This window comes from Chrysemys picta, chromosome 8 (assembly GCF_011386835.1).
Source record: "Chrysemys picta bellii isolate R12L10 chromosome 8, ASM1138683v2, whole genome shotgun sequence".
NCBI classification, from domain to species: domain Eukaryota; kingdom Metazoa; phylum Chordata; order Testudines; family Emydidae; genus Chrysemys; species Chrysemys picta.
In genome coordinates, this window is record NC_088798.1 from 2,582,686 (window position 1) to 2,609,472 (window position 26,787).

Sequence of the window (26,787 nt, forward strand, 5' to 3'; positions counted from 1 at the left end):
AGAATGCTTCTGTGAACAAGTGGCTCTCTGGGTGTTTTCTGGAGGAGGGGAGGGCAGCAAATACAAGCCAGGAGGCTTTTCCAAGCACAGCAGTTGGGTAGGGAGAAGGTGTGAAAGATGGTGCAAAGCTGGGAGTGAATGAAGGAGATAAAGGGAGCGGTCAGATGAGAAGCCTGGGCAGATGAAGGAAGAGGCTTTGTGTTGCTGCCCCTGAGAGGGAAGGTTCATGCATGACTTGAGATGATGATCGCGGCTCCAAATCTCTTCCCAGCTGTCTCATTCCTTCCACTGTCACAGGCATTTCAGCCCTGTTCATTTGCTTTGGGCCCAATCCAATTCCCTTTTTGCACTCAAATCCCCCTACCACTGAATTCAACGGGAGTTTTGCCTGCATAGCGAGTAGGTATCAGGCCATGTCAGTTTCCTTGCTAGTATCTATCTACCAGCATTGCCAAGGGAGAATAACGAAAAGAAAAAAAAACCTCTAGAGTGAAACGCTCCTCTTGTCTTAAGGATAACATGTCAGGCGCCTTCTCTGGGGGGCAAGAACACCCTGAATGGGTTAGGTAAGCCTGCTGTGGAATATTTGTGGCTGAATAATACGTGAAGTAAGTAAAAATGCGTGGCTGAAATCCTTGTCCAGCAAAGCCTCACCTCTCTCTGCTATTTGAACCGCAAGCGTGAGCGTCTACCCAGAAACAGGTTGTAGCTTAATTCAATAAAGATGTAGAAACAAGAATCAGCAACTCTGATTTGGTCACTGAGTGTGCTGTGAAAACATGGCCACTGCCTTGCAAATCCCAGAGAGAACCTGCAGCAAGCTTTAGTGGTTAGCACCATGCAAGATTGAAGCTAAGTTGCTAACTCTCCCTAAGCATTTATGTGGCAAAATATATAAAAAAATTACGTAGAAAAATGAAAGACAGAAATGTAGCATAAAGTAGGCACAAAATGGAGGTTTGGTTTAAACAAACAAACAAAGGGCAGTAGTTTTTAGAAACGCTAATATGACCATTTTTGTGAAGTTAAAGGATTGGGGTAGGCAGCAGATTTTGTTCAGGTTGACGCCTTCCACAGCTTCATTGGTAACCCACATATTGCAGCCTTTGGCTATTCTACCAGAGCCGCCAGGTGAAACTGACTAGAAGGAGGAAGGAAACTGAGGAGTCAGTTTTGAGTGTCCAAGTTGAGCACAATGCAAAAAAGAAAAGGAGAAAAAAGCAGAAAATGAAATCAGATGATTGCAGTTGTTTGGGTTTTAGTAATCTGAGGTGTTGTTAGCAACTCAGGGAAAGAAATATTGCTTTCAAATAGGATTTTTAATCTGTGCCCCTTATGTCTAACCCTGTGCATTTCAATAGGGGGTAGTTACATGTCTGTATATCTGCCTTGACAGATGGATGGAAATGTGCCAGTTAATGTTTTTGTTGGCATCTCTCTCACACACAAACCAGCTAGGAGCCTGATCCTGTTCATCACTGAGGCTCAACACCTCCAAGATATTAGGTTCCTGATTTCAATGGAAGTTAGGCATCTAACTACCTTTGAGGGTCTGGGCCGCAGTGACCCCAGATCCCTTTGAGGTCAGTGATCGTTTGAGAATGCTTAACACGTGGTGCTCAGCACTTCACGGGTCCAGGTCCTAATATACTAACCCAGGGATTTGCAGAGTAAAGCCCCAAACAGAGCAAAATGGGCTGGCATCTGAGTGGGGTGCATCTGCATTAAAAACTCTAAAAAGCCAAACTCCCTCTGCCTTCATACGAGCGGCTTTGATAGTCTAACAGCCCCTTTGATGTTCCAACAGCCACAACTACCAATATTGCTTTGATGGCCTCTGACAAAGAGATCAAGGAATCCTGTATTATTATTGCAGAGCCTCGTTTCCACTTTCCTCTCCCCAGCTCCATCGGTCCAACCTGTCTAGTTTTTATAGGCCATGGTCTTCTCTCTCCCTACTCAAGGATAACACATAAACCCTCCTGGCAGATGTGTGTTTGAATGATAGAGTGTGAATGAATTCCCTTTGGTGCCCACTAAACTCCAAGTTGTGTTAGAGGTTTCTATACACAGAAGGACAAATATTAGCTACTTGTGATGCTCTGGGTTCTGGCGTTAGTCGCTCAGAGAGATTCCACCGACGACCTGTGTGCATCAGATAATATGGATAAAGCTTCTAACAAGACACCAATAAAACACACCCGCAGGAGGCTTACTGTACTAGAATGAATCTGGCAACTGAGGCTTTGCTTGAAGCAAGAATTACCCTTTTTCAAAAACGCAATAATATACATTTTACAACTGTTTTACCTCCCAAACCAGTGTCTTCCAATCTATGAACTAGAGAGAATTTCATTCACTTTGCAGTTTGTGGTGGGTGCAGCCACACTCAAGAGACATTCTTATGTCATTTGTTGGTTATCTCATTAATCAGAACAGAACAAGTAAGGCCTCATTGCTTAGGATGGTTGGTGGCTGCCATAGAGGGTAGAAATCTGAAAGGGGGTTGAAAAAACTCCTCCCACACAAATCTAGGCTGATCCCACTTCTGTATCTCTGTTACACCGCCCCAACCCAATTGACTTTAGTGAGATAGCATGGGCGTAAATGCTAATGGAATTGGAATTCAGGGTATGTTCACCTCTCTTACCTGTCTGTACTGGGGTTACTGGCATAAAACTGCTCTACATACAAACATGAAAATAAACTTCGGTTGAACGCCAAATGTTTCCTTTTATTTTTTCCCCTTCCTATTTGTGAGTAAGGAGGAAAGATATACAAAGGGTCAATTATTTCAGGACTCTTTAGACACTCTGCAGTGTATTGACCTGCCATCTTATCCTGTATCCCAGCTCCAGCTTACTGTATAGTGTATTTCAAAATGCTACAAAACGTTGCTATTCTCCCACTATTATAGTGGGTGCATTGGGAACACAGTGGGGGAGATTCCATTATATTCCAGCAATTCAAAAAAACTGAGTTTTAGGAGAACATTTGGAGGGTCTTAAAGATTTAAAAGGGGTTTTCTTGCATTGGTTAACCTGTTTTTTTTCAGCATCCCTTCAACAATTTAGGTCTTGATCCTGCAAACATTTTCACTTTACTTAACTTTAAGCATACAAGTCTTCCTACTGACTTTAACAGGAGTACTCCTGTGAGTAAAGTTAATGATGTATAGAAGTGTTTTCAGGATCAGGGCCTTACACAGCGGAATAGAGAACACCTGTTTGCATGAGTCTTTTCTGCAACCATTAATTGTGACTTCAAAGCAAGGAATCGGAATAATAACCATTTGATTAATTGCAAAGGACCTAGTTGGTGAAATTATTCGGCTGGAGTAGAGCCTAAGTGCCAGCCGACTGAAATACATGTTCTGCGTGCGTGGTTTGCTGGAATAGGGCTCTGTTCACCTTAGCCTCTAAGGATAGAACAAGAAGCAATGGGTTTAAACTGCAGCAAGGGAGGTCTAGGTTGGACATTAGGAAAAAGTTCCTAACTGTCAGGGTGGTTAAACACTGGAACAAATTGCCTAGGGAGGTTGTGGAATCTCCATCTCCAGAGATATTTAAGAGTAGGTTAGATAAATGTCTATCAGGGATGGTCTAGACGGTATTTGGTCCTGCCATGCGGGCAGGGGACTGGACTCGATGACCTCTCGAGGTCCCTTCCAGTCCTAGAATCTATGAATCTATGAATCTAGGTGTGGCTATCTGCGGGTTTCCGGGCGCATACAAGTTCTGGGCCCTATGACTAGATTTAATAATACGCAGCAGGCACGTCTCTGTGCCGGGCCGGCGGGGGAGAGGTAGCACCACTGTAAGGGTGTGCCGGGCATGTGCCATTTGACTGGTGGTTTCGGTGAGGCCCCAGCTCCCAGCGCCAGGCCGCTCCATGGGACTGGAGCACGTTTCTGGCCCGGTGGGTGGGAGGGGGGAGGCTGGACAGCATGGCCCCGGGGAGCCTGCAGACAGAACTGTGATCTGGGCAGGGAGGGGCCGGCAGGACTTTGCATGGCTGGGGGCTGGCTGGGGGAGCCAGTCTGAGGGGGGCCCGCTCCGGGGCTGCACCCCCAGTTGGGGGGCGTGGGGGGTGCAGCAGCCCCTGGCCCCACTGGCCGGCCTTCCGCCGCCTGCCGGTTGCTATGGGAACCTCCTCCTCCCCTCCCCGTTTCCTCGTGAACTTTCACCCCGCTCGGCGGCGGGTCACATGACCGGGCCCAACATGGCGGCGGCCGCTGGGAGCTGAGCGGAGGCGCCGGCTGGGCCGCGCTGCATCCACCGGCATCCCCCGGCCGCCCGGGGGGCTCCGCTCCGGGGCCCGGATCCCCGCCCCGCCGCGTGCCGGCCGCGGCGCCTGCGGCTATGCAGAGCGGGAGGAGGGGGCCCTGCGGCGGGGGCCGGGAGGAGGTGGGTGCGGGGCCTGCGGGCGGGGAGGCGGGTTTGTTTACATCGGGGCTGCGGAGGCGGGGAGCGAGCAGGGTGTTTACATGGGGGGGAGTGACCCAAACAGCGGGTCTCTTTCTCCCTGTGGGTCCGTGGGGGGGCGCTGTCCTTGGCCTTCCCCCTCCCCGGCCACTGAGGTGGACTAAGGCCGCGGGTCGCCCCTGGATGGGGGCACTGCCCAGCTTCCTCCCCAGCCGGGCCCTGACACTGCTCTGCTCTTGTTCCCTTTGCAGACCTTCCTGAGAGTGAGAGCGAACAGGCAGACCAGGCTGAATGGTGAGTGCAGCGGGGACGGGGCACCTGTGTCTTTCACCGGCACAGGCAGGGCCTTTCAACCTGTCCTTTTTTTCTCTCTCCCTCGGTGTTACTTTGAAGCATTAATTGGTTCCTTTCACCCTGCCGTTTAAAAACTGTGTTTCTATCATCTCCCTCAGTCAAATGGTGCCAGCTTTACAGCCCTGTTACTTTCCTCCCACCCCTCTCCCTAAAAACCAGAGGATACAGATTTCAGAGTAGGAGCCGTGTTAGTCTGTATCCGCAAAAAGAACAGGAGGACTTGTGGCACCTTAGAGACTAACAAATTTATTAGAGCATAAGCTTTCGTGGACTACAGGCCACTTCTTCGGATGCATACAGAAGTGGGCTGTAGTCCACGAAAGCTTATGCTCTAATAAATTTGTTAGTCTCTAAGGTGCCACAAGTACTCCTGTTCTTCTAGAGGATACGAACAATTTCTGATTCCTTTAACTCCATTATCATTATCACAATGAAGAAATGCAGGTATGAACAGTAATCTAACTTTTGCTGAGCACTAAGTCGTTTCTATATATTTTTATGTATTTGCTTTGTAAATAATTGAAAGTAGCATTTAATACTGGGGTATATCACTTAGGCTGCACTCCTACAAGTTCTTCTATAGTCTGCATGCATAGAACATCTTCCAGGTTTAGGATCTTAGTTATGACATGTCACTTAGGTCCCAGTCCTGCATTATGATTAATGCAGATGGGCGCTGTAGCTGTATGGTCCACATTTCAGGGTCAAGGCCTTAACAATAAACGTTTATACTAGCAATTTTCAGTGTACTTGAGTCTATGGTGTCTATACAGATTCTCTGATTTCCTCCCCTCGACCCCCTAGCGATGTTGATCCACCTGTTTCATTGTACTTCTGAGTGTGTTTTGGAAAATAATAAATATTTTTATTTAGTGAAAAACATTTTTACATTTAAAAATCAAATATTTCGAACATTTATTTTCTTTAAATGACAGAAATTTCCATCTCAGTGCATGAAAATAAGTCAGTAGAACATTCTTTGTTCTGTTTAATTCAACCAAAGCCAATTCAATACAACCTCATGGTGAAACTTTGAACTCACTAAGATCAGAAAATTCAAAAGTTACTATTCACATAGCAATAGTAATATTTGAATGTCTAATTTTATATTGCATCTGAAGAAGTGAGGTTCTTACCCACGAAAGCTTATGCTCCCAGTACTTCTGTTAGTCTCAAAGGTGCCACAGGACCCTCTGTTGCTTTCTACAGATTCAGACTAACACGGCTACCCCTCTGATTCTTGCATTGAATTTCCTTGTGCTGCTTCTAAGCAAATAGAGGATTTAAACAAAATAACAGAAGATCCTAACTGAAACTCTATTTTGGGTACTAGTGTATATGTATAATCTGGAGTATTGGACTTCAGCATTGTGCTAAAGAAATGAAAAGTGTGTTAAGCAAAATCTCAAAATCTTAAAACTTTATTTCTAAACCCAGAGTCTTTAAAAAAAAAAAAAAAAAGAGTCCTGTGCACTTGCTGTCATTGTCAACTGAATCCAGGGCAAGAAGCATGAACATTTAAAAAAAAATTCAGTACAAAAAATAAATCTGATAAGTGTTCAGTGATGGAAAAGACTTCTTTCCCATGCATGGGAATCTCAGATGGAATTCCATCAACCCTTCTTGCCGCACGAATCATGTTTGGACTGAGAATAAGCATTGGAAATCTTTGCTAAGAGAGAGATTTTAACACCCCTAAATTTTGCATCTTCTAAGTACTCAAAATTTTTGAACCAAGCTATGTGGTTATGATGACATTATCTCTAGCAAAAGACTACTGACAAAACAAGAATTATGCTGTTGACTTCAGTAGAGCCAGGATTTTGCCCAAGGTAGGGCTGCAGTATTATCTAAGTATAGGATAAGGAACCTGAAGCTCTTAAATTCTAGTGGGCTCTGCTACTGGCTGGTTATATGAACTTGGGCTGATCATTTAAAACGGGGTTTTTAGACTTGTAGATCATTTTTGTCACTTTTTTTCTGAATCTCCTTTATTTCTGCTATATCCTTTTTGGGGCATGGTGACTAGAACTGAACACAGTATTCCACGTGAGGGTGTCCTGTTGATTTATATATTGGTATTATAATTTTGGTACATCCTAGTCATTTTTTATACATCCTAATATTGTTTGCTTTAACCTTTGCTGGGGATTGAGCAGAGGTTTACAGTGATACCTAGGTCCTTTTTCCAAGTAGTTGGTTAGCTTAGAACCCAGCTGTGCACATGAGTATTTCAGTTTATTCCTTCCACAGTGCATTACCTTGCATTTGTCAACACTGAATGTCACCTGCTATCATCTTTCTCTCTAGAGTTGCTCAGTCTTCTCTTGTATTAATAAATGTTTTTGTGATATTTTACCACCTTACAATTCATTCCCTTTTCCAGATAATTGATGAATACATATCTAAACACTAGTCCTAATAGAGAACCTTTAAACATGTTGAACATTTACCATTTATTAATCTTTGATTTCCATCTCTTGGCCAATTTCTAATCCCTAAGAGAACATAACTTCTCACCATATGACAATTTAGCATCCAAACTCCAAGTTAGTTTCCTTATTAGCTTCTTATGTGGGACTTGGTCAGAAGATTTTTGAAAATCCAAATATATTGTCATCTGGTTTTCCTTTCTCCATCATTTTGATGACACTTCAAAGAATTCTAATAGATTAGAGAGTCCGATGTTTCCTTTGCAGAAACCGTACAAATGTGTCCCTATTATCCCTATTCATCTAGATGTTTTAAAATTATTTGTAATTGTTATTGCAACCAGTTTGTACCTTGGTGCTGAGGTAAGACTCACTGATCTAATTGCAGGATCATCTATAGTGGCTTTCTCTTACAGAGAGGAATAAAAGATTTGCTGTCCTACAGCATAGTAGCTGGTTTTAATTAGCATTTATTTCTGTTAACGGCTCAGACATCTCATTCCTACATCCTTCAGAACTCTTCGATACATATCCGGTTCTGGTGATTTATTGCTCTTTAATCAGTCTGTTATCAATATCAGTTGTCACAGAAGAGTAACAAGAGAGAAACATGGCTTCTAGGGGTAAACCTAGACTGCAGCTATAGACCTGGTAGCAACATAGTTGATCCCTGATGAAATTATGATAGGGTTTACAGTTAGAGTAGATTGGGGCCTAACCTAAAACTCCTGATAGTCCAGAAGTTTAGTTCTATAGGTCAAACCCTTTGAATTGCAAGCAGGATGGAAGCTGATGCAGGTTCTGGAACCCAAGTTTAATATGTTAGTCTCTAAGGTGCCACAAGTACTCCTGTTCTTTTTGCAAGTTTAATATGCTTCATGTGGGAGACACCAAGTGGAAATCTACATTCTGTACTAAAGTTTCCAACTGGTTTTTGTGCATTAGTCCAGCACCTTTCACCTGTGATAAACTCGTGTTGTGTTGTTGTTCGGGAGGGTCTTGTGCACACTTTTTGGAGATGGGATTATGCGTCCTTCAGAATGTATACAAGATCCCAAACAGTTTAAATTCTGACCATCTAGAGAACTCTCCATTCTCTTGCGCTCTCCTGTTCTTGAGCTGGCTTTACCAGTACCGTTGCTGTCCATGTTCTCCTGGATCAAGCTTTCTTCCCAATGTCTGCTCTGGGCCCCAGAAGGTTCTGAGAGTCTCACCAAAGTGTTTCCAGCCCTGGTGCCAGCTAATACACCAACATATTTTAAATGTGTTTTTGTTTTTTTACTGCTATTGAACATGAAGATAGGACAAGAAATAATGGGTTTTATCTGCAATAAGAGAGATTAAGATTAGATATTAGGAAAACCTTCCTAGTTATAGGGATAGGGATAGGCTTCCAGAGGAGGTTATGGAATCCCTATCATTTGAGGTGTTTAAGGTTGGACAAACACCTGTCAGGACTGGTCTAGGTTTACTTGGTCTTGCCTCAGTTCCGGGGGCTCAGCTAGATGACCTCTTGGGGACCTTTCCAGCCCTCTGATTCTATGATCTTTGTAAAAGCCTCAGTATAGCTGTAAAAGGTGTCTTGTTTACAGCTCCCTCTCCCAGGTAAGTCTGAGAGTCTGGCTGAGTCCTATGCTGACACTGACCCAAAACCTGTTATTGACTCTGTGCTGATGGATGCCTGTTGAAGCCAGTTGGGCTTTGTGTGCATGGTCTTCTGCACCTGCATGGCACGCCACTGCATAGTGTCTGTTGCAGGACTGAAGCTGCCATTAGCAGTTCTTGCTTCCATAGTTAGGGCAAAAAATGACAGCCCAATGAAACTAAAGGAGAGAATATAGACAGTACCTGTACTTCCTTTGTTTGGGCTGTAGTAGTGTGTCCTAAGTAACTGCTGCTAATTAGGTCTGCACTCAGTGAACCGCCAGACTGCCCAAAGTACCATTGATCTTTTTTGGCACTTTGTATTTTAGTGTTTTATGTAGTGCTCGTCACTTTGGCTTCTCAGGTAGGCTAGATCTTCCCCTGGTTGTGGATAAATTCTGTACTCAATTGCTGGACTGCACTTCGATTCGTTATGGAACATATACAAGAAACCAAATAACCAGGATCTTCGGGTTTATTGCTAAAAGTCAGTAATAGTAGAGTACAGGAAGAAAGGTTCAATACAATACCAGCTTCTGGGAAGCTCTCTCATGCAGCATTGTTAGATTCACCTTAGGCAGGTACACGTTACACGTTTCAGCTGGTAGTATTTATAGAATAATTCTACAAGTTACAAAACTCTTGACGCATCACTAAAATCCAACCCACCAGTTCATCTGGGTTCCTTAACTACTTGTTCTGTATCTTCCTCATCTTTATTTTGGATACTAGCATTCCAGGTGCTGGTCTATGAAAGCCCCTCCCCCGCTTGTATCGGCGCAGAAGGTTAATGTATTTTGCCTTTGACAACTTTTCTGTTTTCTAATGCCAAAGCTGGCATCAGCTTTGCAAAGTGTTATGGGATATTTAGCATAAGTGAACAAGCTATAGAAAGACATAGGCCACTTCAGGCCATGTAACTGGTAGAAATACATATACAATATAATGTTCTATTGATATTGTATAGTTAATGCTTAGTAATGTATGTGGTGTGATGAAATATATGTCGATGATGTGATATATATGCTGGGCATATAGATAAATAGATATAATAACCACACCCAGCCCTGGTTACAGGAGGTTCTCTGATACTGAGGATCTTACAAAGGTGGTAGTGAAAAGTAAAACCAGGTCACTCACTTCACCCTCCAGCTGAGATGCTTTGTGGGAGATGTGATCAGAAGTGACTAGGAATGTTTAGGCCAGGAGGGGAGCAGCCACTGATCTGGGAGACCCTGTTACAGAAAGGTGGCAATTCACCTGCCCAGCATCCCTCGCTACCATTGATAGTCAAGGAGCAAGAGGTGCCGGAGGGCATGCTCTAGTCGCTTGAAGTGGGTGGGGGTCCGCCGTACACGTGGGAGGGCATGAACTGAGCAATAATAGCAACAGCAGTTTTGAATCCAGCACTCTGCCAGATGTCTTTATCTGTGCCCAGAGCGGATACTAGCAAGCAGTGGTCTTTGGTTCTCCCTTCCACGCTGGCAGCAGCATCTCAGCTGGGCCAGTCCAGGGCGACCAGTAGCAGAAGAGAAAAGCAACTTCACCTGCCTGTGTTGCCTCTGGGTGCTGATCCAAAGGCCTGACCTTGCCCCCTGTCTAGCAGAGGGATGAGGCTTCAGTTCCTTCACTATTCCACTTGCTTGCCCGTGTGCTGTGGCCTGCTAACCCCCAAACTACTGAGGCGCTCTCACTTCTGGGAAGGAATTGTCGTCTTGGGACAGGCTCCCAGCCCAGCAGCTGGGCAATCCTAGTCCACCTGAGAATGACGTGCCCTTGTCTCTGCTCCTGGATGTGTCCGTTGGCTCCCTTGCGAGAGTGGCAGTACTGAGGTGCCACTTACGGCTGCCGTGAAAGGGCAAACCAAGCGGTTATTTGGCGCCGCACAGGTGAGAGCACGTGTGGTATAGTCTGGGGTAACACTGATCAAGCACATCAGTTAAAACTGAGGCCACCGTGGTGCTGAAAAGCCCTCTAACGGCCTAATAATAATTATTAATACTAATAAAAATTGGTGAACTCCTCACTTCTTGGCAGAAGTCTTGAATAATAACTGGAGAGGGTTTGTTCAATCAGAGATTGAAATGAGGCCGCTTCTTGTCTAGAACACACCTTCTTGATAGCACTCAGGGGCTCTCGAGTGAAATCCTCCATTCTCCTTTTGCTTACTGCAGGATTTCGGTGCTTTTATCTTACTGGCTTAAGGACAGGAAAAAACTCCGGCCCCCCTTTTTGCTCTTGCGACAGGAGCACAGGGGAGAGGGATTAGTGAGCTAATTAGAAATGATCGCATCTATCAGCACTAATTAACAATACTGTGGTCTCACTTGCGTGTTCTTTTGAGCCGTTCCCCTTCGGGACAGCTCCACAATCACCCCCTGCCTTTGGGGCCGCTCTGGCCCTTCTGCGCTGATTGGAAGTGATAGCTAAGCTCCGTGGCGTGTATAGGAAATGCTGCTTGGTATGTGCTTTCTAGGATGCAGCATTCCCTTTTGCTCTCAACCCTCACCAGGGGCACTGTTCGCTTCCAACAGCACCACGCCGCTGCTAATGACCACAGAACGGAAATGGCAGAGGAATTTGGTTTCAACACCTCTTTCCTCTAGTGGCTGTTTCACTCCTGGCACTATAATGTAAAGGAAAAGAGCGCTTGTCTCTGCTAGGGAGTGAGGAAGACTGGGGTGGGTGCAGTCTGTTGGATCTAGCATGGTGCTGGGAGAGACCTGGATTCAATTCCCAATCTCGATGCTGACTCCACCTGCCCCAAGTCACTGTCTCATGACCGCTTTGCGAGGCTGGGTTAATTTACCAGCCCAGACACACAAACTGCCTGCCTGCCTGTTAGGTATATTGTTAGTGCCTGGGTTGGATAATGGTGGCAATGAGAAAAACAAAAAGATATTTAATAACTTTTAACGTGCCCAGCAAACAGGTTTGTTTCCCTAGGGTGATTGGGCAAGGGGAAACTCGCAAGGCTGCTTTTAACTCTTCTGTACCTCCGTTTCCCTACTGTTTTTAAAGAAGTGAAGGTGGATGGGAGAGAGGAATGACACCAGTATGTACACAGTGCTTTGAGATCTGGGGATCTCATCGGAGTGGATTTCTTTATATATGACTGCTGATTATCTTTTCCCTTAACTGATCTGCATGTGTAGCCACATCTTCTGACTATACGAAGTTCATGCTATTTCTTTCTATCCCTGTTAACTGTTTTGCCTCTGCAGAGCTATGGGAGAGGCAGCTGGATTCTAATCTGCATGGAATATCATCCCAAAAAACCTAACCAGGATTGCAAAAATCGCTCTAACGGGTGATGAAGTGTGAGCTAGAGTGTGCCCCGCTTGACTCTCAGACCCCAGGTGGAGTTTGCTTAGCAGGCAGTTAGAAAAAACTCTGCTTTATTTAAGAATGGAGCAGAGTTGATGTGGACTTATTGAGAACATAAATAAGGCCCTGTGGTGCCTTATTGGAGTTACTTCTCTGGGCAAAGCTACTTTAAAATACTAGTTTCCCTTGGGAGGAAGGAGGTGATAACAGTGAGTGAAACATCTGGTTTAGAGCAGACAAAACAGATGCTGAAACTCGAAGAGCGCTTCCCCCCAGAAATGTTGACGCATCTGAAGCTTATATTGGGAGGCAGGCATGTTGTTAAACTGTCAATAACCCCTAGCCAACGTGAGATACACCCCACTGTAGCAGATGGATAGAATTCTGGAGCAGCAAGGGTGGATGGATTTTAGATGTTTGCTGAAACCATTGTGTATTAGCTTAGGGAACATCCTCGTTGTAAACAGGATCTGGTCCCTGGAGGCCTTCCATTGTCGTTTCCAGGCTGCTATATGGTACGCTGTGCAAAGGCAACTACTGCTCCTAATCTCCTCTAGCAGAGCAAGGAGAGTATCTTTGAGAAGAAGTTTTTCCCAGGGAACAGGTTTGAGGGACCCTTGATTCTGCCCTAACGCATGGAGTGCAGTGAGTATTTCTGGCCCAGAGCTCTGGAAGTCGGGCACCCGGATATAGGGGTGAGTTTGTCCAGGCAAACCAAGAAAGCCCTACTAGAACGCTCAGGAATCTTACATCCCTAGGGCGGCTAGCTTAGTTTAGCTCATTCTGTGAGATGGATACACTGGACGGGTGACAATTCTAGGTCTGTTGTCTCCCTGCTTTGTTGTCCATCACCTAGCTAGTTCAACAGCACCTTCCCCTTCTCGCTTTGATATTGCTATCCATCCAGACGCTGGCATGAACATCGCCGCTTTCGGAGCACGTGGTATTGCTTACAATGTCAATACCAATCTCTGACTAGCACAACTTTTCAGTGGTGTCATCTCTCATTACCACATGGGCTTTCCTTAGGCTCTTACTTGTCTCGTGTTCAGAATTTTGACCTTCCTTGTTAATTAAACAGAGACTTTTCTCCAGCCAGTGATTGAGTTATCCAGTAATACCTGCCTAAAGCCATCATAATAAAGGACAGAAGTTCTTTTTAATGCAAATGATTTGGTTCCAGATGTTTTGATCACGTTTAACGATGGCTCAAATTAACCAGAGATTGGATTAAGTAACAGGCTCTCTCAGCTGCTTTTCCTAATCAGCATGACTCTGTGTCTTTTACCCAGATTGCGCTCTTGTGTGCACAGTGCAGCTTCCAAGTTTTCACTACGTGGCTTGGATGTACTTTAAATAAAAATAACACAAATGCAAATCAGATTAAGAACCAGGGGAGAGTAAAAGCCCTATCCTGGGATGCAGAATACCTTTCTTTCTTCCAAAACCAACCTGCCTACCCTGCATATGTGGCACCTACCTGTATCTGACATTCTAGGAAGGGACTATTCAGGCATGCATGGGAGCGTGAGATGTTGAAAGTGACTGTTGTGTAACTTAAGCAGGACACCTCAGGCAACTAAACCTCAAGTCTTGCAGGGTTCTGAGCAAGTACCTACAAGAAGAGGAAATTTCTGATAGCAAAGGGCTCTTCGATCCATCAGAATAAAGGCAGAACAAGGTCCAATCACCGGATAGTCCAGGCTAGAAAACAAGGTGTGAATTTGTAACTGTTGGGCAAAAAGCACAGTCCACACCCAGTTATTAAATTAATCAGTTTTAAAGCTTTATTAAAAGAATGTTGGGGATACTGTCCCCACCACAATCAAGAATAAGTAAAGCAGAGCAGAATAGGGCAGTGATCAGTTACCCCATCTTGAGACACTGGTAGAATGTAGCTGTCATCATCAGGTGCATGCTGGTCCAATCGTGTGGAGGTCCTGCATTTCTCCATCTGTGCTCAACAGTCCACATTCTTTTATACTGTTATGCTTCATATACTTACCATCACATATACGCCGTCCTCATGTTACCTAACTGATCACTTATCACCCTTCTCCGTATTTGATGTATTCTGTGCTGTATACATGCCCCATTGTCACACAGCACTCCTTTTCCTGAATGGGTTACATTTTCTTGGCACGTCTTGATCACACATTTCTTCACTCATATTGTTATCTACGTGGCTTACTACTTCAGCCTAGGTATTCTCCTGTTGTTTTTTCCTCCGTTTTATCTGTCTGTGCAGCATTGTCTATTTTACCCATCACCCTCACTCCCTTGTTTTTTCCATGCTGTTATCTATACGTAGCAGGCTACTCACACAACTTCTGTATTCCCGGTTTCGGATGTGACCCTCCAGTGCTTTAATTCTCTCACATAAGTCAGGGTGATCGCCACTGGAAGAACTAGGGGCATGGTGGATTCTCCATCACATAGTCGTTCCATCAAGTCTGGATGTCTTTCTAAAAAACACGCCCTAGCTCAGCTCCTGGATATGGGCTTGATGCAGGAAGTGTGGGGAGAAATTCTTTGCTCTGTGCTATTCAGGAAGTCAGGCTGAGTGATCACAATCGTCCCTTCTGGTCTTAAGTCAGTGAATCCGTGTTCCTGTGTCCTCACAGCCTCTGCTAAGGAGTTTATTGTTGGGGGAGCAGGCAGGTGAGAGAGGCTCGCTCTGGCAATTATAAAGGTGATGTGTTTTTCTTCTCTCCCCGGTCTCTCCATGCAGCTCGGATTGGGAAAATGAAACGGAGGAAGCAAGACGAAGGGCAGGTATGTCCCCTCTGCAGCCGGCCTCTGTCAGGATCCGAGGAGGAGATGAGTAGACATGTGGAACAATGCCTTGCAAAGGTAGAGGCGCAGTGGGACCTTCTGCTGCCATTCCCTTCTCCCTACTCTCTCTGCAGTTGCCCTTCCCACCCAGGGCAGAAACCAACCCTGCTGGGTTAAAGGCCAGGGCACAGGGTGCGCTGGCTGGGAGCTGCAGTCACCTCATGCCTGGAAGACTGCTCCATATAGGTTCCTGCCTGCCTCATGCGAGAAGCTTTGTTTTTTCTTGTCCCCCAAGCCCTGTTAATGAACTCCAGCTTAATAGACCAAACTCTGCAGGTCTTTGGCCATCTGAAGCCTTGTGTAATGTGTTAAGATTCCTGCCTAGCACAGCAAGAGTTCTTCTTTTCTGTTCTCTGCTTTAACAGCCAGTTTGATGTTGCCCTTTTAAAATGGATTTGTTAAAAATGCCACTTGAGCATTGCACACCAGGAGTTAGGGGCTCTAAAAACTCCTCTGCCACCTTCCCGTGGGACTGTAAGCCCTGTCTCTTCGTTAGCCTTCCCAGCGACTGAGGGGTAAACTCCGCAGACGTGCTGCAAGGGGGAGAGTGGGCGCTTTGGGCTTTCTGTAGTTTCCTGTTTCTGCCAGTCAAACACCCAGCAAGAACGTCCCAAGTGAAGCGTGGTTTAAAAGAACTGGTTTCTGACCAGCCTTCCTGAGCCAGGTGTCCTGAGAAATCCTTCCGCTCCTGGCCCTGCTGAGGGAGCCACCCTATGCCCCTGGACCAGGGGAGCTGCTGGTTTCAGTTCCTGGGCAGCAGCTCACGAGCTGGGATGGTGCCAGACAGGTTGCATTTGGACACATGCCAGGATTGTCCTGGGAACTAAAGCTTAAGCGTCCCTGTATAAAATGGGACCACTGCTGCTCGTTTTCTTGATCCTAAGAGGTCCTGAGCGCTCTCCGCTCCCACTGACTCTCAGGATCAGGCTCGTTGTGGGGAAGCAGATGCTGCTACCCACTCCTGATAGCGCTCCAGTGGGAGCAGTCCTGACCCCCAAGGGAATTTAGGGTGTCTTATTCTCTGCACCCTCTGCCCGGCACAGAGAGAAGGCTCGTGCATGACCGAGGACGACTCCGTGGACATCGAGAACGAGAATGGCAATCGCTTCGAGGAATACGAGTGGTGTGGGCAGAAGAGGATACGTGCCACCACCCTCCTGGAGGGGGGATTCCGAGGTACGGGTGGCGTTTCGGGGGGCCCTGACTTGAGGCACATCTGAGATGCAGAGAGGACAGTTCTGCTGTGCTTTAAAAAAGAGTGTTGAGTCAGTCACTTCTCTTCAGGGGGAGGGGTTCAAGCTGCGTAAACATCCACAGGGTTGCCTTTCAAGATGGGTGGGAACTTCAAGTTTTGCCAGCACTACACAGGAGTGATTTCAGATCTTACCACACCTGGGAAAATAAGGGTAACATTTTGTACTGATCTTAAATACAGAAGAATTGCTTTACTTAGTATTCAGGAAACGTAGCCGCACAGGGGGAGAGATTGGGAGCAGGTAGAGGGGAGATCATTTGGGAAGGAATCAATTCCTTGTTTGCACACATTAAGAAATACATGGCTGTATTTGAAGGGTGGGGGGGAGAGAGAAATGAAATTGTAAAAATTCCCAGCCTGGAGTGACGAAAGCTGGTTTATCAGCTGCTGGTGATGTATTGAAGGTGACAACGGAGTCGCTTTAACACCTGCATAAAATATTAAAGGGCCGGTTATGCATTTATCACTCCATCCCTTTTAAGGTTGATAAATGAGAATCCAGCAACCTGCTGTGTACCTCCAGCGCTGCAGGCCCTCAGGGCTCCCAGACAAACACATTTTATTTTCCCTCCTCCTTCTGTTCCTTCCCCAGTGACGGGGAAACCAGTTACAGAGGAGAGAGAGAGTTATAGCAAAATTTGACCTCGTGTGAGCTTTACTGGTGAATGTAATTGTAGCTGGGAACCTGGCCCTTTCTTACACTCAGCCCTTTGGCCTCCAACAGCAGGATTTACTAAACTCTTCTCTGGTGTGAACTGCCAGCGCGAAGGAGAGAGTCTCTCACACACACACACAGCCCTAATGAGACCAGAAATGCCGGCTCTGGCCATTCGATAAAGAGGAGGGGATGCTATCTCTTCAGACGTCAGCTTGGATTTTAATTTAAAATGTCTCAAGGGGAGAGACTCCCAAGGGAACGAGTCAGACTTGCATGCCCAAGCACCTGCCGGCTGTTAAGTGATGCCCCGGCACTCCTGAGCTACTCTTGCCTTCCTCCGGAATTCAGTTGTAACTCTGGAATAGGGGAGCAGATGCTCCGGAATTCAGTTGTAACTCTGGAATAGGGGAGCAGATGCTCCGGAATTCAGTTGTAACTCTGGAATAGGGGAGCAGATGCTCCGGAACATGGGGCAGCTTCTCGGTGTTTCTAGCGAAGGCAATGCTGCACGCTCCTGACTCCTGGAAATAATCGTTGCAAACCCACAGCTTCATCTGCTTACTCGCAGGCCTACACATGATGCTCTAGAGAGGCGGTGCAGACTGTTAGACTTTGTTCATTAACATAACTATTGGCATTGGTAGTATGGGGCACGGGATGCTGGTCTGTTCCTGTGGTCCAATCAGTGCTACAGTATTGATTATCATCTTGCGTTAAATGAACAATGACCAGTCTGCCCTATTTCCTGCCCCTCTGTGCTTGTGTGACCTCTCCTCTTCAACCGCTCCGGTTCCTATGGGCTCTTCTGGTGAGCAGGGTAGACTCCGTCGCTCGGCCCTGACGCTATCGCTGGGTCACTTCACTCCGATAATATTCCCAGTCCTTTCTAGCTAATTAACTGGAGTGTTGTATTAACCTTTCAGTCCCACCCCAGTCACGGGGACAGTATTTCAAATGACGCTGCAGGTCGGGAGAGAGCTCTACAGCCCATATGATTAAACTTCATGAACATGCAGGGTCCTTGCTCATTGTTCTCTTTTTAAAGGGGTCAGCTGCACAGGGGTCTTGAAAATGCAATAGCTCCATTGTGTGAATTGGTTAGAGGTTAGCCAACTTATCGCGGCAACGAGGGCCATGCTCTTATCCCTGTAGAGGGCTGCTCCTAGCGTGCATGGACGTTTCCAAACACAAGTATCCAACACCGATATAATCGTAACGTCCCATGTTGCATTCATCCTCTGAGTGAATGCAGGGTTTCCGTCTGCTCTCTGGAGAACCTCGCCACGTCTTCGAGGGGGGTGGCGAATGCTGGTTGGTAAAAGAGCGCAGAAGGTGGCTGGGGGATGGTCACTAGATGAGGTGGGGGGAATCAAGCTGGGAATATTTCACAGGATCACAGTAGTCACCAATGGACCTCTCGACTGTGGACTCCGTTTCCCTGATACTCCGGCCAGCCATCAGACCGATCTAGTTCTTACCAAAAGGCCAGGCTGAGTACAAGAGGCTTTCCATTCTGATGTCTCCTCTCTCTGCACTTGGAGAAGGAGAAACCTCTGTTCTTTCATGGCTGAAAGAATTCCCCAGTCAAAGAGGGGAGGGGATCCCTACAACGGCACATACTCCCTCTCTCATCAGACTCAGCAGTTCCCACCTAGGGTCTGTCTTCTCTGCGCGTCTCTCGTGAAAAGTGCTCCACTCTCGCTGCGTGTACTAGTCAGGGCAAGCCAAGCACCAGTGGGCCACTCCCCTAGGGAGATGTGTTCTCCGCTCAGCGGGGGAATGTTTTACCACCAGTTCTCTGCCTAGAATCCCTAGAATTCTGCGTAGGCTTCCCCAGAACATGCCTGCAGCCTGCCAGCTGGATATCCCTGTTTTAGGCATTGGGAACTCCTGGCTTGGACCAGTCCCTGAATTTGGAAGGGGTGTGTGTGTTTTTCTTAGCCTGAAACAGGTACCAGGTGATGTAAACCTTTCCCTCCTGTCTGGGCCCCAAGCCGCTCTGACTGCCAGGGTGCTGAGGCTTCCTTTGATAGACCTGCTGTGTGTGGTTTCAGGGGAACTAAATGCAACTCACCCTTTCCTCTCCCTGTATTAACGTTGACTCCTCCTTTCTGGGACAAAGGGCTCTTCGTTTGTATCCCAGCGGTGTGGTGCAGCATTTTGGAGATGCCCTGCAATGATAAAAACTGCTTCATGCAGAATTGGTGGTACTGTTATTAACCCTTCCCACTCCAGACCCCATAGTTGGCCCAATTCCCTTGGCTGAGAAGGATCAGTGATGTGGAAATCAAAGGCCTTTTTAATGCCAAACAGACCTTGCTAGGCTACATGGATGTCGCTAGTGTCTAGAGAGATGACATGGAGAAATGCATAAAACTGGAGGGAGAATAGATGTCCATGTGTCTCATCAATTTCCCTTTTAATCGTGTGTGTTGCTCTGAGGAGATGTCACAGCCCGGGGGGATAGGAGACTGTGGCCAGCGTTTATTGCGCAGTTCCAGCTCAGATCTAGCAGGCAGTATTGCAATACTGCCCCCAAACTGGGAACAATTCGTAGCCTTTAATTAGTTTTTTTGGTCAGAATGTACAAAAATCACATCAGTGATCACGCTCTTCAGACGTACAGGAGCATAAACGCTGGCAAGTCAAGTGTAAAAGTATAATAAGGCAGGCCAAGAAAGAATTTGAAGAGTAACTAGCTAAGGACAAAAATATAACAGCAAAGAAATTGTCTGAGTACATCAGAAGCAGGAATCCTGGTAAATAGTCAGTGGGGCCACTGGATGATCGAGGTGCTAATGAAGCAGTCAAGGAAGACAAGGCCATTGCAGAGAAGCTAAATGAATTCTTTGCATCAGCCATCACTGCAGAGGATAGGAGGGAGATCCCTACATCCGAGCCATTCTTTTTAGGTGACATATCTGAGGAACTGTCCCAGATTGAGGTGTCAGTAGAGGAGGGTTTGGAACAAACTGATAAATTAAAAAGTAATAAGTCACCAGGGCTAGATGGGATTCACCCAAGAGTTCTGAAGAAACTCAAATATGAAATTGCAGAACTACTATCACTTAAATCAGCCTCTGTACCAGATGACTGGAGGGTAGCTCAGGTAACGTGTGTTTTTAAAAAAGGCTCCAGAGACAATCCTGGCAATTACAAGCTGGTAAGCCTAACTTCAGTACCAGGCAAATTGGTTGAAACTACACCTTTACCCCGCTATAACGCGACCCGATATAACACGAGTTCGCGTATAGCACGGTAGCAGCAGGGCTCCCCTGGGGCTGCGGCAGCGGGGCTCGCCGGCGATTTAAAGGGCCCGGGGCTCCAGCTGCTGCAGGGGGCCCAGGGCCTTTAAATCACCGCCGGAGCCCTGGCACCCCTACTCCAGGGCTGCGGCAGCGGGGCTCTGCTGGCGATTTAAAGGGCCCGGGCTCCCCGCAGCGGCCGTAGCCCGGAGCTCTTTAAATCACCACTGGAGCCCTGCTGCTCCTACCCCGATATAACGGGGTTTCAGCTATAACACGGTAGGGATTTTTGGTTCCCCACGACCGCGTTATATCGGGGTAGAGGTGTATAGTATAGAACAGTAACCGATTAATAGATAAGAAACAAAGGATAGGAATAAGCCGTCTATTTTCACAATGGAGAGAGGTAAATAGTGAGGGGCCCCCAGGGATCTGTACTGGGACCTGTGCTGTTCAACGTATTCATAAATGATCTGGAAAATGGGGCGAACAGTGAGGTGGCAAAATTTGCACATGGGATAAAATTACTCAAGAAAGATAGTTAAGACCAGAACTGACTGGAAAGAGTTACAAATGACTCGCACAAACCTGGGTGACACGGCAACAAAATGGCAGATTAAATTCAGTGTTGGTAAATGTCAAGTAATGTGCAGTGGAAAACATAATCCCAACTATTTATACAAAATGATGGGGTCTAAATTAGCTCTTACCTTTCAAGAAAGAGATCCTGGGAGTCATCCTGGATAATTCTCTGAAAAGATCAGCGCAGTGGCAGCCAAAAAAGCTAATGAATGTTAGGAACCATTAGGAAAGGGAGAGACAAGACTGAATGTATCGTAATCCATGGTACGCCCGCACCTTGAATACTGCTCGCCCCATCTCCCAAAAGGCACCTTAGAATTGGGGAAGGTGCAGAGAAGGGCAACGAAAACGACTACAGGCATGGCACTCTCCTATGAGGAGAGTTTAAAAAGACTGGGACTGTTCAGCTTTGGAAAGAGAGAGACTAAGAGAGGATATGACAGAGCTCTAGAATCATGACTGGTGTGGAGAAAGTTGACTAGGGAAATGTTATGTACCCCTTTATGTAACCCAAGGCAGGGGTCACCCAATGAAATTAATAGGCAGCAGGTTTAAAATAAAAGCAAGTACTACTTCACACAGTGCAGCCAGCCAGCCTAGGGAGCTCGTTGCCACGGGATGTTGTGAAGGGCAAAACTATAATGGGGCTCAAAAAAGGTATTAGATAAGTTCATGGAGGACAGGTCCATCAGTGGCTATTAGCCAAGAAGGTCAGGGATGCAAAACCATGACCCAGGTGTCCCTAAACCTCTGACTGCCACAAGCTGGGACTGGACAACAGGGGCTGGATCACTCGATAACTGCCCTGTTCTGTTCATTCCCTCTGGGGCAGCTGACGTTGGCCACTGTGGGAAGACAGGAGACTGGGCTAGATGGACCATTGGTTTGACCCAGAATGGCCAATCTTGTGTTCCTATTCCAGAGTTTTCTGCTTTTTGCAGAAAATACCAAAAAGCAAGTGTGACTGAACCCCCCTAGTGCTGGCCTGCACGGCTTTTCTGTCTAGAAGCTGCGTACTTAGCTGTAGTGTCTTCGTCTATTCATATTGTCTGTGCCGTTTCCTGGGCCAGAGCTCTTGCGCTCTCTAAACCTGACTGGGAATCGTCTCATCTGTGATTGGAGAGGCTGTCGTTGTGAATCGGACTCCTCTGTAGCTTGTACATTACTAGTATTGTAGTGCCTGGGGATCCCAATCCGGACCCATTGCACTAGACACTGGGCACACATGGAATAAAGGCCGTCCCTGCCCCAGAGAGCTGAGCGTATGTCCAGAAACAACAGGTGGAAAAAACAAACCGAAGCCCAGGAGAAGGTAACGGTGACGTGATTGTTAGGTGTTACAATCAGCACGCTGGCTCTCTGGTCTTGGAGAGTGGGGTGGGCATTTCATATAGGGATTCATTGGCATTTTTAGCTGTCTTCACATTTTTTAGAACACTGGCAACTGTCATCACTAAATCTGTTTGCTAAAACCCGGTACTGTTGTCTTGTGTGAATCTAGAATGTTAACAACTACACAGGATTCTAGTTCTTTTTCTTCTCCCAGGGGCCAGGTCAGATATTGCAGTAATGGGACATGGTATAGGTCATGTGCTGCTTTCAGGGAGAGATCTTTGTTTAAACTAGGAATCTGCCTTGGACAGGAAGGGCAATCTTCTTTCTCCTTTGTCTCCTCCCTCTGCAGCCTCCGGGTATTTGGGGGGAAAGCCACAAATGTGCAACATCTTCCAGATGCTGCTTCTAATCAGGTCCTTGTAAGTGAGAGATTAAATAAATAGAAATCATCTTAGTGAAACTGTTGAAGAGGTGTAACACCCCCTTCCCCCAGCAATAATGGTGTCTGAACACGTGTTCCTGAAGAGCAGTGTGTGATACTGTGGTAAGAGATTTTGCCCAATATCAGGAGATCTCATCCCTAGTGTCATGGGACGAAAACTTGTTTTGAAATATCCTAGCATTGACTACCCATCTGATCAATGGGGAAAGGTTCTTGCATTAGTCATTTACATCTTCCATTTCTGTTGCTCTTTGTTACAAGGGATTATTTCACGCAATCTGTGTCTAATAAGCTTCGAGCCAGTCTGTATTTAGGCAGCAGCCAAAGCTCAGCAAGCGAAAGCATTGAGCGTTTCCTTCTCTGATTTTTAACTCTCAGCATATTTGTTGTACCAGTTCTGCTGTTCCTCTCCAGCATGGATGTACATTACCCCAAGTGTTTACACTGCAAAGTTATCCCTTTAAAGAATTCCTAAGAGAAGTTCAAAAGGGGGGTTTTCTTTGAAACATTCAGTGTCTCTTTGTGTGTGTGTGTGTGTGTGTGTGTGTGTGTGTGTGTGTGTGTGTGTGTCTGTTACTTGAAAGGAGGAGGGGGGGAGAGGAAAAAAGTGCTTTATCTGAAAAGAATCGCATCAGCTTCGCACTGATAGAAGCCGCTGTCGTCTCTTAAACGGCTTAACGCAGTCAAAAGGCAAGCAGACTTAAAACAGTGTCTTACACAAGGATCGATGGGTGGAACACACAACTGGTAACTGGGGGAAAAAGAGAGCGAGGGAGAGATAACAGTAATGATTGCATTAAGGGAAGCTTGAGGGAGGCTGGTTCTTTGTAGCAGCTTCAAAGGTGCCTGGACTGATGCCTGAGCAAACTGTCCTCTGGAAGTCACCGTTCCTATAACTCTATGGGAGAGGGATGTACCCTTGCCCTTTTCTTAGCAGATGGGGCAAGTTGATCAGGGAGTGATGGGTTAGCAGCTCCTGTCTGCATCGCGTTTTCGGGGGGATTTTGGTCAATTGGCATCTCTTGTCATTCCTTCAGCACAAGGGGTTTGTCTGAGAGGGGAAGGATCGGGGTGGAAGGTGGGGAGCGATTGGGGATGCCGGCCAGGGAGGGGGGATGGTATGTCAGTTTATCGATCGCACCTCAGCCAGGAGAGCTGCAGGCACAGTGCTCTGAGCAGGAGCGGCAGCGTGCTTAATGTGATTGAAAGGCAGTTAAAATGGCGGTGACCTTTTCAGGGGGAATTAGATTGCCTGCCAAGAGTGGTTAGAGGGAGTGATAACGCCAGCTTGAGGAAGCTGTCCAGTCAACTTCAAAGAGAGAGAGACAGAGACAGGAAAAGCAAGCTAGCAGCAAGTACCATTTAAACTACGAACCGCCCTGTCTGATAGAACAGAGATTGCTGTCCTCTTTAGATATGAAAGAATTGAAGAATTGTAGCTAAGTTCTCTCCACCTGCCCGTTTCCCCCCGCCCTTCCGGTGGGCACAGTAGTGAGCCGCTCACCCAGTGCTTTTATGGATTTCTTTTCCTCGAGCAGCTCAGTTGCCTAGAAAATAACGTAATGGGGAAGCCTTGGAATTCATGCCAACGGTAAGCAAGGCATTTTCAGGGAAGGATACTTTCTAACGAAGATCAACCAGACAGGAACCTGACTAAGACAGATTGCAAGACTGAGGGGAAACCCATAGGGGATATTTAATTCTTGAGCTTCTCTTTGTTTCCCCCCTTCTGAGATGGCACAGGATTTATAGCCAGCTCCAGTAATGTCCTTACGAAGAGACGAGCCCGCCCCCACAGGCGGTCCGGGTCTCTTCCCTGTGCACAGCAGCAGTTAGTGTAGGCAGGGGGCTTGATGAAGCCTGATATACTGTGACAAACCAAAGTCACTCCGGGGTGCTCATTTGCTTTGGTTCTTGTGTCGCATGCAATCAGTGCAGCTGCTTGAAAAGTGGAACTTATTAAAATACAAATGCCTGAAAGTTTCCAGCAGATGGCTGCAGTCCCACTGTCAGCTCTCGGTCAATCCTCGCAATAGCAAGACGTGCTTCAGCAACTGTCGTTAGGACAGCCTTTCTGAAACAAATGCCGATCTGCTTGTCTGGAAGTGCAGTTACAGTAGCTGTGGGCTTCTCCACAGCCTGTGCTTTATTTCAATGTGCGTTGTACTAGAAGAGTGCGAGCAAGATGAAGTCTCCGCCCAAATCATCTTGCACTCCAAACAGACACACATGGGGGCTGAGGTGAACCATAAAGCAGATGATTGAACAGCACTCTGCACCTGTCTGGTAGCTCCATCTCTGACCGTTTTAAATTAGAATGGAGTCTGAGAGCAGGCTCCAAAATTGAGGAGAAAATATGGATCTCTTGCCCTTCCAAAGCATTTTTGTACCCCAAGATCTCAAAACGTTCAGTTTCACATCTCACTGAAGTGCTTATCGTTCCTGTTTTACAGATGAGTAAACTGAGGCACACAGCAGTGACTTCCCCCAGGTCATGCCTGCAGAGCCGGGGTTAGCACCTCCAATTCCTGACCTACATCCCATCCAGCAATCAGCAGCTTCTCCTGTCTCAACCAAAACCAAACCTGGCATACAGGAGAGCCTGCAAAAATGATCCAACCCTGCCTCCCTCCATCTGTCCCAACGAGTTAAAGTTGCAGTTAAGGTCAAGCCAAAGAGAGAGTAAGCAGGGCAATACATTTAGAGAGACTTGGCCGTGACGTTGCTAGTGCATGAGTGGCGAGAGAGTGAAATTTCCCAGGAGACGGGCTAGGAAATGGAAGGTGTCTGTAGTGTCTTCAGAGCCCTCTGGATGAATGAATTAGTAACCAATATCGTTATCCCTGTTTCTGCACTGACTAGACAGGGTACCCGCTGAGAGGGTAGAGTGAACTTGAAGTCGGATGCAAGAGTCACCAGCAGAAGAGTGCAGGAAGGGATATGAAGTCTTTAATCTCCCCCTCCTTCCTGATCCCGGCTTGAAATGTCCGGTCCCCCCCCCCCCCCCCTCACTTTTTTTCATCGCCAGCCTCCCTCTTGGCTTTGCCCCTCAATTAAAACGTCTTCCCACAGTATGTACATGTAAGCAACTCTCATGATCTGTTAAAACTCTTGCTCTCCCAAACTCCTTTTGTCATCTTTGCTTTTGTCTAAGACTCTTACGTTCTTCTGGGCGAGGATCTGTTGTATAGTTCTGTGCACTCCACTGGTGCTTTAAATGTGCCCCTCCCCAGTGAGTGCTCTTTCCAGGGACGCAGTTCTTAACACAGCTTCCCACTGCATCTCCAGCTTTGCTGTGTAAAATGACATTTCTCTTTGCACTGCTCCAAGTGATGGAAAAGTCTCAAAGGCAGATCTTTGTCCATGAGGTGGTTCTTGATCTCAGAATGCAGAAAAGGACTGGTTTGTTGTGGACCCTTGTTGTAGGAATGTAATTAACAAGCAAGAGTTAAGCTTTCCCGGAAGGGTTTTATTAGTGTGTGGGAATTGAGGGAGAGGTCTGTTCAGTGGCCATTGAACCCTTTCTGCCATAAAGTAGCCAGGCAGTAGTATTGAAAGAGTTGGTTTTAATGAGGAGGACAAAGAGATATGGGGAGGGGCTTAGGGATTGTCCGAAGCCCTAGCTTACATAAAGAGAGCATTGTCTAACCCACAGTAATTGATATATCATCATATCGATAACATTTAGGTCTCGCTTCACAAACATTAGTAACACTCATTCTGGAACACGCTATGCAAAATGTGTGAGATTCGTACTTGACTCTGCTTACATACTTTGTTAATGGGACACTGCAAAGTAAAAATCTCTTTTTCCAATTCTTCTAACAAAGGTGAAGCATATCCTAAAATATTAAAGTCCTATGTACTCTGCAGCATTTGATGCAGTACGTTTACATCAATTTTTATAATGAAACTAGACTAGTCGGCTTCATTTTGGGGTTCTCGGTCAGTGACCCAATGCATAGGGAGGATTTACATCTCAATAGACTGTTTCTACTGTGATGGTGTTTGACTTTTTTACACAAGTTTCAGTTTAATATTAGTCTTTATTCAATTTAAGAGAACCTAACTTTTTTGCTCAAACTGCTGTACAGTGTTTGTTTAAAGGGACGTAATCAACTAAACACTAATGTCTAATGATTTACCTGCCGTGTGTAACACCTAAGATCACTGTAGCTGGGAAGAGATTTGGAGGGGGAATATTCTCTCCTTCAACTTGCTCGGCTCATTTGACAGTGTTTTGAGTGCAGTCGG

General features: G+C 46.4%; 1 protein-coding gene across 7 annotated transcripts in view; it reads left to right on the top strand.

The window, feature by feature from the left end:
• The window catches only part of RNF220 (ring finger protein 220), a 324,075-nt gene that overhangs the window by 246,472 nt on the left and 50,816 nt on the right, over window positions 1-26,787 (top strand). For 4 of the 7 annotated variants that reach the window (XM_065553696.1, XM_065553698.1, XM_005303037.5 and 1 more), the window contains 3 exons: window positions 4,676-4,718; window positions 14,913-15,034; window positions 16,060-16,192. In XM_065553696.1, coding sequence (XP_065409768.1) covers window positions 4,676-4,718; window positions 14,913-15,034; window positions 16,060-16,192 — 298 coding nt within the window. Of the gene's footprint in view, window positions 1-4,186; window positions 4,407-4,675; window positions 4,719-14,912; window positions 15,035-16,059; window positions 16,193-26,787 lie in introns of those variants that run through there. The other 3 variants (XM_005303038.5, XM_065553697.1, XM_042851484.2) reach the window with 2 other exon arrangements.